The sequence below is a fragment of the Protopterus annectens genome, chromosome 7.part1, assembly GCF_019279795.1.
Source record: "Protopterus annectens isolate FY-2018-M chromosome 7.part1, PAN1.0, whole genome shotgun sequence".
NCBI lineage: Eukaryota > Metazoa > Chordata > Ceratodontiformes > Protopteridae > Protopterus > Protopterus annectens.
The window spans coordinates 11,630,351-11,651,288 of record NC_056740.1 but is presented as its reverse complement, the minus strand read 5'-3'; the positions used below and the strand labels follow the sequence as shown (position 1 = coordinate 11,651,288).

Below are 20,938 nucleotides of genomic sequence, written 5' to 3'. Positions count from 1 at the left end.
CACTCTAGGGCCTCCGTGGATGACATTTGTGCAGCTGCCATTTGGGCTAAGCCCCACTCTTTTTATCAAGCATTACAAATTGAATCTGATCTCCAGGTAGAGCGGCCTTTGGAGCAGTGGTTCAAAGGAATGTTCTTCCGTAAGGGCCACCCAGGTTCTCCAAGTAGCTGGGGACTCAATCCCATCAGTGATGAATAGGAAGAAGATTAATAACTTCAGATAAAGAAGTCTTACCATAACGTTCCATCTGAGTTGTTGATCTTCTCCGAGTCATCACACCCAACTGACCCCCTCCTGACGTTCCTGGCGGATCTTCTGGATCTTTGTAGTGTATTAGGGTTTCTGTGCAGAGATGGCCTCTTCTCCTATATGTTGCATGCAAACTCGATCTGAGGTAACTGAGTACAGGTCATTGTGAGTAGCAGCTTGACTCAAGAGATTTTGGTACATGCAACCGTGGTATAAGGCTGACTCGGTTCTGAGGGCTTAGACCCAAACCCATCAGTGATGACTGGAAGAAGATCAACAACTCGGATGGAACGTTATGGTAAGACATAACTTCTTTTTCTGCTACTTTGGCCGTTATGGCTTTAAATTGCCAGTTTCATATGTTAAAGTATCAACACCATATCATAGGACTACTTAAACAAAAAATGATGACTCCTGACTGTGCTGAACACAAAGAATTACAGGATTTAATGCATTCTGCAGAACAAGTTGGTAAACATACTTTTCAATGTGGTTTTGATGCTTTAGAAGCATCTTGCAGGGCTGCTGTCACTGGGTCTGTACTTAGAAGGCATGCTTGGCCTAAGGAGCAAAACTTGCCAGATCATTTTAAAGCTAAATTACTGGATGCTCCCTTAAACCAAGACCGCCTTTTTGGAAACAAAGAAGTAGTAGTCCTCAAAAAGATGGAGGAAAAAGCTAAATCTATGCAAACTGTTAAAGATTTCCTACAAGTACAGCCTCCCAGATTTAATAGGCTTTGGCCTTCAAAGAATTGGTCCTTTCCAGCCTCTTTCAGCCCTTCAAAGAATTGGTCCTTTCCAGCCTCTTTCAGGCCTTCTCAGTCCAAACCCAGGAACAGCAGGCCACCTAGTTTACAGTCTCAGGCTGCACACAGACCTAAGCAGTGGGGGGCTCCCAATTCCAAGGCAGGGAGTAGTAAGCCATCCCCTATGGAAAAATGGCACAATGACTTAACCTTAACCCTTCCAAGCCCTGCTCAGTTGCCTGCTCCCTTAAGAGGAAAGATCGCCCTGCATGCAAAAAAACTGGGAGCTTTACCCAGGACAAATGGGTTTTGAACATAGTTTTCCAAGGATACAGATTCCATTTCCACACACTACCAACCCCATACGGTTGGCCAGACCTACCCCCAAATCAGTGGGCGGAGGCCCAACAGCAGGTTCTCTCTCTTCTAAGTATCAGGACTATTCAACCTGTCCCAGCAGAACAAAGGGGATAAGGTTTTTATTCAAGACTTGGTACCCTTAAAAGAAAGCTCCTGCCATCCTATCCTGGACCTCTCTATTCTAAACACCTTTCTGGTAATTCCAAAATTCAAAATGCTAACCCTTCAACAGCTTCTTCCTATGCTAGGCAAAGATGCCTGGCTGGCAACTTTAGACTTAAAGGAAGCTTACTGCACATTCCAATAAGGGAATCTTGCAGGAAATACCTATGCTTCAGGGCAGGCTCCATGCATCAGTTCTCTGCACTTCCCTTTGGCTTATCTACTGCACTCAGGGTATTCACAAAGTGTCTAGCTCCAGCCATTGCATTTTGCAGGCAGAGAAACATTCAGATATACCCATACTTAGACGATTGTTTGATTCAGGCAGAAAGCCAGGACTTGCTGTTATAACATCTGGCATTCGTAAAGAAACTTCTAACATCACTGGGGTGCACCATAAACGAAAAGAAATCTCACCTAGTGCCATGCTAACAGATTGTATTCCTGGGACCAGGTTTGAACACCACTTCCCAGATGGCTTTCCTCACTCCAGAGAAACAAGTTTATTTGACAACCTACTTCAAACTTTTGGCCACAAAACCCCAGCTATCTGCAAGGAAAATTCTGCAGCCCTGGGGTTCATGGCCTCTTGCATTCTACTAATTCCATATGCAAGACTGCATATGAGGAAACTACAATGATATCTAAAAAGCCCTAGGTGACAAGATTCTCAGGACCTGGAATCAAGGATTTCTATCATTGCTTGTATAAAGACAGAGTTCCTTTGGTGGGCAGAGACATGCTACCACAACAAGGGGCTACCTTTCACTTTACCACCTGCCGCCCAAACCCTAACAACAGACTTGTCAGACTATGCATGGGGGGGGGGGGGGGGGGCTCACTTGGCAGGGCAGTGCATTCAGGGCAAATGGAACCCGAGACAGATGCACCTGCATATTGATCAAAAAGAAATGTTAGCTGTACAGAATTCCCTGGCAGCCTTCAAAGACTGCATTCTTCCAGGACAACTATTGGTAAAGACAAACAACACCACAGTTATGTGGTACATAAACAAGCAGGGGGGAACCCACTCGTACCCTCTCTGCAGATTAGCCATGGCTCTTAAGCTACCAAGTGCACCTACAAGGTCAATTCCTGCCAGGCAAGCTAAATACACTGGCAGACAATTTAAGCAGAAATCTCATGGATCCACACGAATGGAAGCTAGAACCAAAAATATTCAACCTCTTAAGAAACGAAAAGCCAGAGGTAGACCTGTTTGCCTCCCCTCAGAACTACCAATTGGACAAATTCTGCACAAGGGCTCCTCACACTCAAGCCTGGAAAGTGAATGCCCTGTCCTTTACCTGGGAAAGCCTCTCCGTTTATACTTTTCCCCCCTCTGCCTCTCCTCTCGAAGGTTCTGCTAAAGATCAAACAGGACAAGCCAAGGATAATTCTGATTGCACCAGACTGGTTGCGCCAGCACTGGTACCCCCTCTTGCGCAGTATGACACTGCTGGAACCATGGCACCTGCCTCAGATCCCTTCCCTGCTATCCCAGCAGGCGGGCCAGATTCTGCACCCTCCGCTTCAAACCCCGAATCTTGCAGCTTGGTTAATTACTTGAGCTCCCCAATAGCATCCCTGAGTAAGCAGGTGCTAGATGTCATTCTGGAGGCAAGGAGGCCTAGTACTAGAAAATCCTATGCTGAAAAGTGGAAAAGATACTGTTCTTGGAGCAAGACTCAGGGGATGGACACAACGGTGCCCAGAAAAACTGATGTAATGGCGTCGGCTGCATGTTTTATATCCCTGACGACCTGAAGTCATGGAAGAGGAGACAGCATCCGATGCAGGAATCCGAAGACTCTGGTATTCAGGCCGGCTGAGGGCTACCTGCAGGCAGGTAACCCAAATGTGATGACTGCAACAGTGAATAAACTCGAACATCTACATTTATGGTAAGTTTACACAACTGTACTTTCTTTAAATTACTAATCTTCTAAAGTAGATTCTCTGCATCAGATTCTCTGTTTGTGTAATATCCTTTTGCTGTCACTAAGCACTACATCCCCATCCCAGTCATGAGATTTACGGGACCTTCTTTGACCGATTTAACTTCAAGGACCTTCTTTGATGGGTCCTGTGGTTGAGTTTATCCTGTCAACCAGTCTACATTTAATACTTTTTTTTCTGGACATTCTCACACTTGAGCTTATGCACATCCATGATTAGGCATGGTTTTGCAGGGTCATGTGTTTGACTGTGCAAGTGCAGTCACTGTATCCACCAGTTATTTTGCTTTTCACACAGTTTAGTTTTTAATCCTTTGCATCTGTTTAATAACCAAGTGGAATGATAGCAGTTTTCATTGTGAAGGGATTCTTCTGAGTCTTAAGGGTAGGTGAGTAGAAGTTCCTTGTGGGAGGAGCCCTTTCAGCAGTGTATGATTAGGCCAGACTTTTGGCACCTGAACTTTAGCTCAGACAATTTTGGATCCTAGTCCCCCCACTGGTTTACCACAGCATCTCAAGGTTTGCAGGGGTAGGGATTGGGCTTAATCCTGTTAACTTGTTGGATGTTCTTAATGTTTCACTGTTGCAGTCATCACATTTGGGTTATCCCTGTCAGGGTAGCCCTCACCCGACCCGAATACCAGAAGCTTAGTTTTTCTGCATCAGTTGCTGTCGCTTCAGGACTTATGTCAGGTCATCAGTAGTATAAAGTGAGGCAGCCGACGCCATTACATCAGTCTTTCCTGCAGTGGAGCCCGAAGCAGAAACAGTTTTCACGAGTGCCGATTGGCTGCTACCCGAGTTTCATTTACCAAATTGAAGTTGAAGTCTTCTAAAGTGAAGTACAATGTTGGCGATCCTTTTTTCTTACACTAACCGATGTCAGAAAAAGTTAATAATTGTCTCGCCTGTGGAAAGCAAATACCACATCGAGCCTTTCATTCTTACTGCGTCACTTGTTTAGGCCAAGACCACAACATCCCCCGTTGTCGCTTCTGTGCTTTGTTCAGCGCCAGAACTATCCGTTGTCTGGCCCTTATTGTAGCTAGATAATTTCACTTGCAGTTCTCGAATTCCGATATGGCTTCGGTAAGCCATCAGACAGCAGATCTTCCGAAAAAATGTAAAGCTAACAGACCGAGATAGACCACACAGGTCCAAACTTACCGACGATACTTCCGTTAAGCTAGTCGTCAGTTCTCCAGTCCTCAGTGAGGTGCTTTCGCAGCCCCTGATGCCAGCTTCTGTGGATAAGGCCACTACAGAGACCGTTTCGGGAGTCTGGTATGCTGCAAAACTGTTCTTCGACTAAGGCTCATGTGGTTGTCTCTACCTTGGATGGGTCCAGAGCTGCTGAGCAGGCACCAGCTTTCGAGGAAGTCCTTAGCACTACAGATTCTCGACACAAACTGACGTCTTCTTTCACGACTACCGTTCTTTCGAAAATGACAGTTTTTTAGGCCCAGGGTACGAACCACACCCAAGAAAACAACGACCCAATTTCAGGCACCTGCTTCCTTGCTTCAGTCTCAAATGCTTAAAATGGCAGAAGACCTTATCATGCTGATCAGGGGAAGCCAAGCTACCCCCTCCAAAAGGAAAAGAGATCTGTCCTATGTAGTTTTGTCTGTACAAGAGTTAGATGACTCTGATGCATTTGAATATGAAGACAGGCAACCCGTCTCTACTTATGAGTATTCTGATGCAGAGAATTCCATCCCTTCAGCCTCTCCCCCAGAGGATTTTTCCTTTGGGGAAACACTTCATACCTTAAGGGAGCATTTCCAATGGGAGAGTCAAGACTACCCTCAGTCTAAAAAGAGACTCTGGGAATTCTTACATCTTCCACAACACAGACCCTTGGCCATCCCCCCAGTCCTGGATGTTGTGAAGGATGTTTTCCTGGAATCCAGCTTGACTCCTAATACCCTTCCTTCTGCACCCAGAAAACCAGACAGGTAGAGTCCCTGATGCACACAAATTTTAAAAATCCTACTGCTGACCCTGAGGTAATTTCTGAAGGGCCTAAAGGGATTAAAGCAACCTCTGCTAAGAGTCCCACCCCCTCAGATAGGGATTCCTGAGCACTAGACAGATGGGGTAAAAAAGTATACACCTCCGCTACTCTTGTTATCAGGGCACTAAATTTGTCAGTTCCATATGCTAAACTTTCAGCAACATACCCTGGAACTCCTCAAACAAAAAATGTCTTCCTTTCCTGCTTGTGCAAAATCTAAAGAGTTACATGAGTTAATGCATTCTGCAAGTCAAGTAACTAAACACACCTTGCACTGAGATTGACACCCTAGAAGCTTTTTGCAGGGCAGCAGTCACTGGATCTGCCATTATAATGCATACATGGCTTAAGGAGCAGCCCTTGCCAGACCATGTCAAATCTAAATTGTTGGATGCCCCCTTGCACAAAGACAACTTATTTTGCACTAAGGCAGAAGAGATCTTAAAGTTGGAAGAAAAAGCAAAATTTATGCAGACAGTTAAGGATTTCTTCCAGGTTCTGCCACCCAGGATGTTCATCGTGTTTCACTGCTGCAGTCATTACACTTGGGTTATCCTGCCGTCAGGCGGTCCCACAATCGGCCAGAGTTCCAAAGTCTTGGTCTGGCGTCTGTTGCTGTCATTTCTTCCCTGACGTCAGTGCGCCAGGGGTATACAATACGCAGCCGACACCGTCTTTCTTGCCGCCCGGTGCCCGGAGCAAAAGCAGTTCGCAAGTGCCGGTCGGCCGACTCCTGAGATTTTCAATTCGAATTTCAAAACCGAAGTCTTCAATAAAGCTAAGTATCCCGTTGGGGAAACTTTTTCATGCTTCAGACCGATGTCAGCAAAAGTTAATAATTGTATTTCTTGTGGAAAGCAAATACCTCATAAGGATTTTCATTCTTACTGTATTCCATGCCTAGGCCCAGACCACGACGTCACTAGTTGTCGGTTTTGTGGTAGATTTTAACAAACGGACTATTAAACGGTTTGATTTTGCTCGCCATTACTTTTGCCGAAGATTTAATTATACCATGCCGTCTGAACAGCCAACGACCGGAATACATAAAAAATGCAAATATAAGGACAAGGACAGGCATCCGAGGCCCAAAACTGACGACGAAGCCTCTTCTAGCCCAGTTGCCGGTTCACCGGTTCTCAATGAGGCACTTTCGCAACGCCTGACACCCGCTACCTCAGAGCCACAGGCCACCTCTGATTCCCACGTGGAGATGTCTAGACTTCTGGATACTCAAGGTGTTGGGCCTACGGAGACTAACCCTTCAGATGGGTCCAGAGCCGCTGAGCAGGCAATGGCTTCTGAGGGTGTTTTCAGACCTTCACAACTTACCATAAAAACTACAGCCAAGTCTAAAACAAAGACAAAGAAGCAAGTACAGCATTCACCTGGACAGGCCTCCATGCCTAAAAAGCAGATGTTCAAAATGGCCGAAGACTTAATTACTCTGATCAGGGGTACCCATCCCCCTCCTGATAAAAGGCCTAGGCAGGATACAGACTATGATTCCTCAGACCAGGTTTACATATATTCTGATTCCTCTTCAGACCAGGGATACTCTTTACCCCCTATGAGGACTCTGATGCCGAAGAATCAATTCCTTCAGCCGCTCCTCCTGAGGATTATTCTTTTGGGGAAACTTTACATACCATGACGGAGCATTTCCATTGGGAGGGCCAGAATTACTCAGAATCCAAGAAAAGGCTCAGAGACTTTCTTTTATTGCCTCAGCACAGGCCGCTTGCTATTCCACCAGTGTTAGATATTGTGGATGATGTGTTCTCTGAATCCAGTTTAAATCCTGATTCTTTGCCCCCTGCTCCAGTCAAGCCAGACCGGTATTACATAGTCCCTGACTCTCACAAATTTCTTTATAATAAAATCCTGTTGCTGACCCAGAAACTATTTTCCAGGGACCCAAAGGGGTAAAGGCTTCCACGGCTAAAAATCCAGTTCCCTCTGACAGGGATTCTAGAGCATTAGACAGATGGGGGAAGAAAGTTTACACTTCTGCAACTTTAGCAATGAGAGCTTTAAATTGCCAGTTTCACATGCTTAAATACCAACAATATTTAATGTCTCTGTTAAAACAGAAAATGATTACAAGTTCATAACATCCTGACTATAAGAAAATGCAGGATTTATTGCATGCAGCTGAACAAGTGGGAAAACATACTCTGCAATGTGGTTTTGATTCATTAGAGGCTTCTTGTAGAGCAGCAGTTACGGGATCTGTGATTCAGAGGCATGCTTGGTTAACAGAACAAGGTTTACCAGATCATGTTAAGGTAAAATTATTGGATGCTCCTTTACGGCAAGATATTTTATTTGGTGTTAAGGCAGAAGAGGTATTAAAGAAAATGGAGGATAAGGCAAAATCTATGCAAACAGTGAAGGATTTCTTACAGGTACAGCCACCTCGATTTAGCAGAAATTGGCCTTCAAAGAATTGGTAATTTCCAGTGTCAGACAGACCACAAAGAGTCAGATACAGACGCCCAAGAGGCAGATCTCAGCCCCAAGGCTCTTACAGACCACAACAGTGGGGTGCTTCAACCCCAAAAGGAGGTGAAGACAAGTCACAACCTTACAGGAAACAATCCCAATGATTCCCCCCTTCGAATGCCAAGCACTTACCTTTTGGCAGCTCCCTTATTAGGGGGAAAGCTAGCACTTTTTTCTCAAAATTGGCAAACAATCACCCAAGACAAATGGGTTCTGAATATTGTGCTCAAGGTTACAGGTTCCACTTTCACACTCTACCAAGGCTAAAAGGAATGCCAGACCTGCCACAAAGTCAATGGGCAGAGGCACAAAAACAAATTACAGCCCTCATAGACATGAGAGCTATTCAAAAAGTGCCACAACAGGAACAAGGACAAGGATTTTACTCAAGACTTTTCCTGGTCCCCAGAAAGGACAAAACCTGGAGACCCATACTAGACCTTTCTACTCTAAATACTTACCTGGATGTTCCGAAATTCAAAACATTGACACTACAGCAGCTTCTTCCCATGCTGGGCAAGAAGGCTTGGTTTGTTACTTTGGACCTCAAAGAGGCATACCTCCATGTCCCCATCAGACAAAATTGCAGAAGATACCTCAGATTCATAGCTGGTTCAATGCATTACCAATTCTCTGCACTGCCCTTTGGCTTATCTACTGCGCCCAGGGTCTTCACAAAGTGCCTGGCACCAGTAATTGCATTTTGCAGACAAAAAGGAATTCAAATATGTCCATACCTGGACGACTGCCTTATTTAAGCAGTGAGCAAGGATGTTCTTCTAAAGCATCTGGCGTTTGTAAAAAGGTTGCTAATTTGCCTAGGGGTACACAGTAAACGAAAAGAAGCCAAAACTAGTGCCCTCACAAGAGATAATATTCCTGGGTGCCAACTTAAATACAACGGCCCAGATGGCTTATCTCACGCCAGACGAGCAAGGACAACTGACTCAGTATTTTCAATTGATGGGAACAAAGACCCAACTCCCTGCAAGAAAAATTTTGCAGGCCTTGGGATTCATGGCATCCTGCATACTACTAATTCCATATGCCAGACTGCATATGAGGAAATTACAATGGTACCTAAAAAGTGTTTGGACTCAACACCGTCACAGTTTGGAAGCAGTAATACCACTAATTCCCTGTCTACAACAGGAGTTTCGATGGTGGGCACAGGCATGTCACCTCAACAAGGGACAGCCTTTCACTCTACCCACAGCCAGGCAGACATTAACAACAGATGCTTCGGATTACACCTGGGGAGCACACATGGCAGGAAAATGTATTCAGGGCAAGTGGACCGCAGACCAAATGCATCTTCACATCAATCAGAAAGAGATGTTGGCTGTACAAAATACCCTAACAGTTTTCAAGGACCTTCTGCATCCAGGACAACTATTATTAAAGACAGACAACACCACAGTTATGTGGTACATAAACCAGCAAGGGGGCACTCATTCTTACCCCCTATGCAGACAAGCCATGACCTTCTGGAACACGGCTCTAACCTATCAAGTTCATCTACAAGCACAATTCCTGCCAGGAAAGAAAAATACTCTGGCAGACGACTTAAGCAGAAACATCATGGATCTTCATGAGTGGAAATTAAATCCACAAGTATTCAGCATGATAACGCAAAAATGGGGGTGCCCAGACATAAATCCTTTTGCCTCCCCAATGAATTGCCAACTACAAAAATTCTGCACAAGGACTGATCACACACAAGCATGGAAAGTGGATGCCGTCTCATTCAGCTGGAAAAGCCTAAAAGTTTATGCCTTCCCACCACTGCCTCTCCTTTCAAAGGTACTCCTAAAAGCCAGACAAGAAAAAACACAGATGATCCTGATTGCCCCAGACTGGCCACGGCAGCACTGGTACCCAATCTTAAAGAACTTAGCTCAAGGCCCACCATGGATTTTACCTCAAACTCTGCACCTTCTGACTCAACAAAACAATCAGATCCTGCACAGTCAGTTCAAAACCTTAAACCTGGCTGCATGGCAGATTCATTAGTCAGGCAGACAGCTCCTCTCTCAAACTGTTATGGATGTAATTTTGGAGGCCTAGCACCAGGAAATCTTACTCAGAAAAGTGGAAGAGATTCTGTGCCTTCAAAGCTTTGACCCTCTTGTACCAAATATTCCTCAGATACTACATTACTTAACTGAGATGCTGGACAAAGGACTATCCTTCTCATCCATTAAGATCCACGCCTCTGCCATCTCGGCTCATTACAACACAGATCCTCCTATTTTCTCTCATCCATTGCTGAAACAGTACCTCAGAGGGTTAAAAACATAAGACTGCCCCGGAGAGCACCAACACCAACTTGGGACCTCAATTTCGGAAAAACTAACTTTACCTCCTTTTGAGCCAGCCAATTCAGCAGAATTAAAATGTGTCATAGAAAACTGCTCTGCTTCTGGCAATAACCTCAGCACGAAGAGTCTCAGAACTGCAGGCAGTAATGGCAGTGGAGCCTTTCATCATTTTTCACCAAGACAGGGTTTCTTTAAGAACAAATCCTTCATTTATGCCTAAGGTGGTATCCAGTGTGGCTCTTAACCAAACTATTCACTTGCCAACTTTTTATCCAAATCCCCAGAATAAAGGGGAGACACTTCTGCATTCCTTGGACATACACAGATAATTATGTTTCTACTTGGACAAAACAAAAGCTTTCAGAAAAACTGAGCAATTATTTGTAGCATATGCTGCAGGATCACAGGGTAAGGCTATTTCAAAGCAGACCATTTCAAAGTGGATAGGACACTATATCCAGTTCTTCTACACACAGCATGAGAAGCCTGTACCTAGTAACATTAGACCACATTTCACCAGGGCAACAGCCACTTCTACTGCCTACCTCAGAGGAGTACCTACCAAAGATATCTTGGAAGCTGCAACTTGGAGTTCAGTGCACACCTTTACCAAGCATTACCACTTGCCTCTTTATTCTAGATCCAGAGCTGGCTTTGCCACTGCAGTGCTTCAGGGCCTCATAGCCACCCCAAATCCCCTATAGAACCAGCCACCCTGACTCAGCTTTGGGATTCAACCCAAGTGTAATGACTGCAGCAGTGAAACACGATGAACATAGTGCAGTTTTGTACCTACCATAAATGTAGATGTTAGAGTGTCTTCACTGCTGCAGTCCAGGTTACCCACCCACCATCCCCTCATTCTTAGCTGGGACTTATCTATACCTTTCAACCCTATACTACCTATGTGGTGTATTTGCTGGTAACTGAAGGTTTTGTTTTTACCTTTATTGTATGTTTTATTAGCAATTTGTATTGCCTACCTATTTGGGGGCACCTGACATCTGGGGCAAGAAAAACTGAAGAAAATGGTGTCGGCTGCATCTTATATAGCCCTGGTGCACTGACATCAGGGAAGAGACTACATCAACCGACGCCGGACCAAGACTTTGGAAATCTGGCCGACTGCGGGACCACCTGATGGCAGGATAACCCAAGTGTAATGAATGCGGCAGTGAAGACACTCTAACATCTACATTTATGGTAGGTACAAAACTGTACTTTCAGCAGGCATTGTCCCACCTAGCATTGGTCCTTTCTTGCTCCCGCTAAGCCAGTACAGCCCAGGCCCCGGGGAACTAGACTCCTCAGACAGCAGCCACAGGGAATGCAGAGATCTACCTCCACTTCAACACCAGGGAGTTCTAAGCCACCCCCTTATGGTAAGAACTCAAAATGACTCACCCCCCCCAATCCCTCCCTCTTCCCACCTTCACTTACTCTAGGAGGAAAACTCTCCTTTCACGCAAGCACCTGAGCCACCATTACCAACGACCACTGGGTTCTCAACATAGTGTCTCAAGGATGCAGATTTTCATTCCACACCCTTCCACCCCCAAAAGGGTTCCCAGATCTACCTCCAAACCACTGAGCAGAGACTCAAAAGCAAATCCTTTCCCTGCTTTCTACGAGGGCAGTAGAGCAACTTCCTGCAGAACAGATAGGCCAAGGTATCTACTCTAGACTTTTTCTGGTGCCCATAAAAGAATGCAGCTGGCGCCCCATCCTCTATCTATCCATTCTAAACATCTTCCTGGTGATCCCAGAATTCAGAATGCTCACCCTCCAGAAGCTGCTACCCATGCTCTCCAAGAACACTTGGCTAGCCACCCTAGATCTAAAAGAGGCCTTCCTCCACATTTCTGTCAGGGAATCATGCAAGAAATCTATCCGTTTCAGGGCATGATCGCAACACTTTCAGTTCTCTGTGCTTCCCTTTGGCTGATCTACTGCTGCCAGAGTTTTCATAAAATGTCTGGCTCCAGTCGTTGCCTTTTGCAGACAAAGGAATATCCAGATTTACCCATACTTAGACTGCCTTATTCAAGCAGACAGCCAGGAAAAGTTGCGCAAGCACCTGGCCTTTATAAAGACCCTACTAATCTTCCTAGGGTACACAATCAATGAAAAGAAATCCAAACAGGTGCCCACCCAAAGGATTAACTTCCTGGGAGCAAGCCTCGGCACAGCATCCCAGATGGCATTCCTTACACCAGAAAAACCAATTTCCCTGACAGCCTACTTCTCTCAACTAGCCACCAGACCGCAGTTATCTGCAAGGAAGATCTCGCAAGCTCTGGGGTTCATGGCATCTTGCATACTTCTCATTCCATATGCCAGACTGCATATGAGGAAACTTCAGTGATACCTAAAAAGCCATTGGTGTCAACACTCTTAAGACCTTTAGACTCTTAACACCTATAATTCCTTGCCTCAGAAAAGATTTTCTTTGGTGGGCAACAGCATGCTCCCACAACAAGGGTCTACCTTTTTCAACACCCCCACCGCCCAGACCTTCACCACAGACTCATCAAACTATGCTTGGGGTGCACACCTGGATGGCAGGTGCATACATGGTCAATGGAGCCTGCAGCAAATCCCCGTGCATATCAACCAAAAAGAGATGATTACTGTCCAGCAGGCCTTGATAGTTTTCAAGCCCCTTCTCTCCCCAGGGGCTCTCCTGATCAAAACAAACACCACTGTGACGTGGTATTTCAACAAGCAGGGAGGGACTTGCTCCTACCCTCTATGCAGGCTGGCCATGACCCTTTGGCACACAGCCTCGGCCATGCAGCTGCACCTGTTAGCACAATTCCTACCAGGTTCTCTCAACTCTCTGGCAGACCAATTAAGCTGAAATCTTCTGGACCCACACAAGTGGCAGCTCAAAAGAAGAACTTTCACCCTAATAACTCAGAAGTGGGGCACACTGAAGGTCGACCTCTTTGCCTCCCACACCGACCATCCGCTCAGCAAATTCTGCACCAGGGAGCATCACTGCATGGCTTGGAAAGTGGATGCCCTGTCCTTCCTCTGGATCAGTCTATCAGTCTATGCCATTCCTCCACTACCTCTCATCCCCAGGGTACTGCTCAAAATAAAGCAGGAAAAACCAAGGACAATTCTTATAGCTCCAGACTGGCCTCGCCAGCACTGGTACCCCTTGCTATGCAGCCTGTCCCCACTGTCACCATGGCATCTTCCTTAGATTCCAAACCTCCTGACCCAGAGGGAAAGTGAATTCATGCATCCCTAATTGCAGACACTCACATTTCGCAGCTTTGCTTATTCCCTAACCCCAGATCAATCTGCCAACCTCAGTAAACAGGTTCTAGATGTTATATGTGAGGTCAGATGCCCTAGCACTAAAAGTCTTATGCTGACAAATGAAAAAGGTTCTGCACCTGGATCCAGGCTAAGGGAGCCAACATGGCACAGCCCACCCTCCCTCTCATCCTGGATTACTTAGCTGACCTAATACACAGTGACCTCTTTCTCCTCTATAAAAATGCATGCCTCTGCTGTCTTTGCTCATTTCCCCACTGAGCAACCCCTTTTCTCACACCCTTTTATCAAACGGTTCCTAAGAGTGGCTAGTAACTTGAGGCCACCCAGAAGAGCACCAACCCCAGCTTGGGACCTTAACTTTGTGTTGGAAGAGCTCACCCTGCCCCCTTTCGAACCAGCTTCTTCTGCAGAGCTAAAATTTCTTTCCTGGAAAACCGCTTTCCTTCTGACCATCACTGCAGCCAGAAGAGTCTCAGAGCTGCAAGCTCTCATGGTGGTGGAACCTTTCATCATCTTCCATGCTGACAGGGTATCCCTCAGAACTAACCCATCTTTCATGCCCAAGGTGGTGTCCAGTGTGGCTCTCAACAAATCCATTCATTAGATCACCTTTTAATCCTATTCCCTAGAACAAGGGGGGGGTAAGGATCCTACACTCTCTAGATGTGCACATACTGCTCAGATTCTACCAAGATAGGACTAAATCCTTCAGAAAGTCTGATCAATTGCTGGTTAGCTTTGCTACAGGGGCAGAAGGCAAAGCCATCCCCAAACAAACCATTTCCAAATGGATAGCACACTGCATCCATTTCTGCCACAAACATCATGGAAAGCCTCCCCCCAAGGGGGTCAGGACTCACTCCACCAGAGCAGCCTCCACCTCTGCAGCTTTCCTCGGAGGAGTCCCCACCAGGGACATCCTGGAGGCTGCCACCTGGACATCTGTTCACACTTTTACCAAACATTACCACCTGCCTCTCTTCTCCAAATCCAGGGCAGGGTTTGCCTCTGCAGTCTTGCAGGGCATCCTAAGCCAGCCCCTAGTTTCCTTGACTGCCTCCACCCATTTCCTCAGCTTTGGGAATCAACCCAAATGTGATGACTGCACCAGTGAAACCCAAATAACATAGTACAGTTGTGTACACTTACCATAAATGTAGATGTTCAAGTCTACTTCCTGTTGCAGTCCTGGTTTCCCTCCCTCCAACCCCCTTTCGTCTCTTTCCTTGCAAGGGGCATATTGGTGTTTACTTTCTACTGGTGGGGTTCTTCCACCAGAGCCTGGCTCCTACTTGGGGGCTCCTGACAGGTTAAGGCAAGAAAAACTGATGTAATGGTGTTGGCTGCCTTACTTTATACTGCTGACGACCTGACGCCAGTCCTGAAACGACAGCAACCGAAGCAGAAATACTAAGCCTCTGGTATTTGGGCCGGCTGAGGTCCACCTTGGCAGGGATAACCCAAATGTGATGACTGCAACAGTGAATACACTCTAACATCTACATTTATAGTAAGTGTACACAAGTGTACTTTATATTTATGGAAGATTTAAGTCCTGGGAGAAGTGCACCCTTGGATTCTACCCTGGAGGGAGGTTGAATCATGGGTTATTCATTGTACGTTTTTCTTATTTGATCAGCTTACCCCTGGGTTACTCCAGCCTAAACTTTGGACTTAATTGCTGTTATGTGGTGAACTGGAGATGCTCAGGCTGACTCCTTGGGGCTTCTGTGCAGGCCCAGTGTGGTTTCTCAGGCTTTTCTGAGTAAAAGCTGCTGGGTAGGACTGCACAAAAGTCCATGGCCTAATTATATTAGATTAGGCATTTGTTTAATTTGTTGGAGGCATATTTGCAGGTTTGGAATATCAGTCTCTACGATCTTGGTTTGATGCCAGTACTGGAACCAGCGTGTTTATCAGATGCAATTCTAGCTAGCCAGCAGACTGGGTGCATGGGTGTACTGTGTTGCAGTCTTTGTTTTGGAGCTGCTGGAGGGGACAGGATTCCCCCCTCCTTTGTCCACCCTCCTTGGGGGGGGGGGGGGTGAAGGGGCAAGTTGAGAAATCTGGTCTATATCATATGGGTGAAAGTTTAAAAGTGCAAACGCTCACAATTTCAAAACCACCGGACCTCGAAGTGCTTATTCTGAGATTGCGGTACAGTGAAGATTGGAATATTTGCCCTTTCCTCATTGCAGTGCGACCTCTGAGTTGGTATATGTACGGGGGGGGGGGGGCACCGCCCCCCACGGTAGCAAGTTCAAGGTCCGATAGTTTCGAGATTGTGAGCGTTCGAATTTTTAAACTTTCGCTCATGTGATATAGACCTGAGAAATCTTCATTGTTGAGATGGATCAAGTTCTTGAATTCCATTTGGTCTATGAGTTATGTTCTTGTTGGTATGACCCCTCCTTTAGGGAGAGCCTCAGGTTACAATATCCTTTTTTTGGTTTCCCTCTTCCGTTGACCCTGAATTCTGTTTTGCTGATCCCAAGAGGGCTGATTAATGAGCTAGGGACCTGTATAATTGGACTATTGTATTGGCCAGATACAATATAGATGACTCCTTTTACTGTTGACTGGTTTCAACAATCCCAGAGTGCTCAATCCATTTCGCTTGGCTGCTTTTCGGGGTGCTTTTCTACTGAGTCAAAGAAAGCCCAATATATTCCTCTCAACACTGGAGCTCACTATCAACTGTGTATTTCTTATAAATTCATACATATTCTGAGAACATGGAGTCTGACCATTTACATCTTGCTAGTACCCTCTCTCAGACCGCAGTTCCTGGGTTATAAACCTGTCCCCTCCACTGTGTTTCATGTATCTGTTTGTGAAGGTTTAGATCGCTGGTTCTGTTATTGATAGAGCAATTGGACTTGCAGCGATACAAGAGGCTTAGGACAACTAAGTGTCTAATGGAGTAGTAAATGAGGTAAAGATTTTCCCTGAAAAGTCTAACGTACCAAGTAAAGAGATGCAGCTTCCAGCCTGTCTTGATAGCTCAAGGACTTTGTGATCGTTTTGGTTAGAAATCTTTAGGTTCTTTCTAATTTTTTAATGTGTAGTGAGATTACCCAAAGTGGGCATTGTACTCACTAATTGGTCTAATTAATGTTGTGTAAGGGGGTGATTACCTTTTTAGACCTTTCATAATCCTTTAGTAATTAGCTGTGCTACATAAAAGGATTTCCTGATAACTGGCTTCACATGATGTGCCAAAAAGAGGGACTTGTCAACTTAAATTCCTAGGTCCCTGAGTACATTTTTGTTATGTAGTGGTGTCTCCTCTTCACCTTGTCATACTATATAAATATATGGCAAAATGATAGTACACTATTTAGCATTTACTTTTAGTGGGAAAGTTCATTCTAGAGGATTTGGTTGTCGAGGGTTACTTGACAACTTCTGTTTTTTAGAGTCCTCTGCAGATTTTTAGCTAGGTGTGCTAGTTATCGGAGAAGTTAATGCTGAAAAGGAGAGGTCCCCAGCGCGACTCTCACTGTGTGTATTCTGTTTTCCAGCTGGTTTACTTTGTCTTAACACACATATGGTCATATCAAGTGTCCAGATTTCCAGTCTTTGCTGTTAACAATCAGCAGTTTAATTACTGTAGGCCCTACATGTACCCAAGATCAAGGAGACTTGATGCTTCTGTTCTTTCTGGCTGCTTAGTTGTGCTGCATTTTCACTCCATATTTGTGGAAACAGTGTATGCTTTGCCTGGTGAGGCAGGCTTTTTAAGTATGTTTTAAAATAGAAATGGGTCAATATGAAGCTGTATCTGATGGGTCTTAACCAGCTTTAGGTATTACAGCCACCACGGCTTTTTTCCAGGATGTTGGTTCCTCCCCTCCTTTTAAAATACCATTAAACAAAACCTTCCAGATCTTTATCTCTTTCTTCCCACCTAGCTTCCAAAATTCCACTGGAATACCATCTATTCCTGGAGACTTTCCTGCAGATTGGTTATACAGCACCATTTTTATCTTGTTTACTCCTTCAGGAGTCTTTGACACTAAAGAGAGGGAGGGGGATTTTAGTCTGTCAGAATAACTAATTGTACCGAGTCCAGGGATCTTGTTGGTGGTGAAACATTGAGGTCTCTGGAGTTGGTTTAGGTACATGGTGTGCCATAGAGGGAAATTGTATGCAACAATGTGTGTAATAATGGAGGGATAAAATAGAACTGTTACTGTCTTCTTTGGATTTTGAGATGATACTATGGAGGATAAGTTGTGCTAGGTAGGTTTTTCTAAACACCAGTACAGAGACATGGTGGTCAAAGTAGAGTCTGTTAACTGAAGTACCAAAGTCCCTAATGACTTAGTCAGATTTAAGTGGAACATTATCTTGTCTGTATGGTAAGTAATGCTAGATTTGCCAAAGTAGACTATACTGCATTTCTTAGTGTTGAGGTTAAGCCCATGATTCACACATCAAGCATTTGTTTAGTCTAGCCCTTGCTACTAGATTTATTATTTCATGTATACCTAAGAGGAAGGGTTTCAGGACAGAACCACGTTGGACATCACTGGTGATGCTTCCCTGTCTAGAGCAAACAACTCTGGCCTTCATGGCATTGGCTTTGTCAGATAGCCAGTTACCTAGCCTGTGAACTACATGTGGGTTAACGTTGAGGTGTTCAATACCAGTGTGGGTGATGGTAATAAAGATGGGTAGCTTAGATTGTATGCCCCTTATCAGTGGTCTTGGTAATGTTTTCAAAAAAAAAAAAAAAACTCAACCAGGTTGACTAGGCTTGCTTCTACCTTTTACAAAGGCCTGGATGCAAAAGTTATGCTCCAGGCCCGTCTGGTGGTCTGTATTGCTGGGCCTTCCCTTTCTTTGCTCATTAAGTCTCCTGTACTATGTGGCTGCCCCTTTCCCTTGCATGATGCTATTACTTTTTTGTCTTTGAATCTGGTTCCTTTTGGAATTTATTTTCCAAAGCAGTTCATTCCAGTGAATAAGTTTCTGCGAACAGCAAGTTAGAGAAACTGATCTAGTTCCTTTGGAGAGGTGTGTGGCCCAGGGTTCATTTTTTGGAGGACATTATAGAGAAGCCTTTTCTGTTTAAGGGGTCATATGCTTCTCCTTTCTATGTTTGGGCAACAAGGGGTAGGAAGGTGTATAGTGGTGGTGTGGTGTTTTCTTCCTCCACCCCTATCCCTTGGGTTTGACTGTTTGGTTGCCATCCTCCAGCTGAGTGAGCATTGCATGGAAGAGTTCAGGAACATGGTTAATCTTGCCTTTGGCTCCATTGTTGGCTAGGGTGGGTGGATTTAGTCTGTAACTGTTAGGTGGCTCTAGAAACTCCTGGGCCTGGTCACCAGACACCAGTACCAGAGTTAACTTGTAATGGATACCCATCTCTGGACCAGCTAAGGTGCACTCTTCTTTTAGTCCTAAGATAATCCTACAAGATCTGAAGTTTAGCTGCAGGCACTTGGGGGAAGTATTTCACAAGTCTGTCTCACAAACGTTTTGACTGGAGAAGAGCCTAAAGTATCAGCATCCATCTTTTACTTCCTTCTTCTACTGAGATGCAGGTCTTAAATAGCCTCTTGTCTTAACAGAGGATAACTGTAGACTTGGTTCTAGGGATCATCACTGCTCTGGAACCCGAAGGCTCTGGTACTTGTCTGAGTACCTTTAATGGGGACTGATGGGATTTTTAAGACTAAACTAGTTTTTAAACCTAAGTTACTAATTACAATGTTCCCTTAAGATCAAAAAGTAGTAGGGATTTTTTTTTCATCTCTAGGAAGATTTATAAATATCCACACTGTTTAGTCATATCATGAGGATACATCATCGCAGTCTTCAAGCTGTCCCCAACAGGTTAATTTTTAATGATTCAATTTGTGAAGACTGTCACTGCTTTACAGCTGAAACTTTCAGCTGTTGTAAAAGGAAACAGTCATAGAATCCTTGTAGAGTACCTTGTATATTCAGGTTTGGCAGCGGATTTGTTTTTTCAGGCACTGGAATTTTGAAATAAGTTCATCTTACTCTTGCCTATTATCCTGAGGGAATGGTAGTGCATTCATCATCCCAAATTATTACCTAACAGTTGTTTAACCATTGCAGTGAAACCATTAACAGTTCAGCACCTTACTCTTGAAGTTATTGTTCTGTGGTTCAGATGTTCAGAATTCTGTCTTTAAACAAAGTTTAAGGAGTAAGTGCATCAGGTTCCAAACTGAAATCAGGAATCGATAAAAAAAAAAAAAAATGGCAAGTTTATGGGTCTTCAGGAGCTTTGATGTTATGATGCAATGAATGCACCAAAAGGAGTAGCTGACTGGAATAGTCCTACATGCGGGTATGTGCTTGAAGATACTGAAACATGGACTTTGGACCCACATCCCACCACTGTGACAAGTTATTCCCTTTTTAGTCCCAACTGCTGGAGCTGTTAAAATTCTCCACACAAAAAAGTAAATGTAAAGGTCCTCAGCATTTTTAACTTTCAGTGATTTAAAGCATAATTGGTTTGCATACCTCCCCTTGGAGAATGCCTTCCATTTTTCACAGAGGAACTCAAGTCTTCCCTGGGTTTTGTTGGGGCTGCATGTGCTAATAGTAACATTTTCTCTTGTTACTACACGTATTCTTTTTAAGAATTCTCTTTCAGTCCAACTTTACCTGAGTTGCTCTGTTCCTGTTTTCTGATAAAACATCACTCCTCCTCATTGTACTAAAACAGTGCCTGTTAAACCCCTTCCTCCAGGGGCCCTCTGCCAGTTCTCAAATGCTTACCTTGGCAGAAGATTTAATTTCATTAATTAGGATCTCAATCTCACCCCAGACAGGGCCTCCCCCCCCCAGAAAACAGACCTAGAGGGGCAGAGCCCAGGAGCTGTCCACTCTGATGATTCTGCTCTCAGACATAACTGACCAGCCAGGGCTCCAGCCTCCCCTTTTGAAGAGATTCTGATGCTGAAGAATCCATTCCATGCTCTTCCCCTCAGAAGGTTCTCCTTTGAAAGAATTCTTGCATGGGCAAGCGAGGCAGTTCCAATGGCACAGGATTTTTTTTCAGACTCCAGAAAGACTTAGGACTTTGCTGCTACCACAGCTGGTGCCTCACATGCCTTAGCTATCCCTCACAGATTCTTTGCTTTGGATGCTGCTAATGATGCAGATTCAGCTCCAGATTCTTAGCCCCACCAGCCAGATGCTCATCACCAAAACCCTGTTCCTTCTGAAAGGGAAGCAAGGTCATTAGACAGATGGGGGTAAAAGTACACTTCAGCCACTCTTCTTCAGCAGCTTTAAATTGTCAGTTTCCATGATGATGATACAATACCAAGAGTTTATG

The 20,938-nt window shown here is 44.8% G+C and overlaps 1 protein-coding gene across 1 annotated transcript in view; it reads left to right on the top strand.

Moving 5' to 3' along the window:
- EIF4E3 (eukaryotic translation initiation factor 4E family member 3) overlaps positions 1 to 20,938 on the top strand; it is a 344,097-nt gene that overhangs the window by 210,346 nt on the left and 112,813 nt on the right. Inside the window, exons 6-8 of the mRNA XM_044078527.1 lie at positions 10,373 to 10,399; positions 12,280 to 12,307; positions 15,348 to 15,357. Of these exons, the coding sequence (XP_043934462.1) occupies positions 10,373 to 10,399; positions 12,280 to 12,307; positions 15,348 to 15,357 (65 nt within the window). The remainder of the gene's footprint in view (positions 1 to 10,372; positions 10,400 to 12,279; positions 12,308 to 15,347; positions 15,358 to 20,938) is intronic.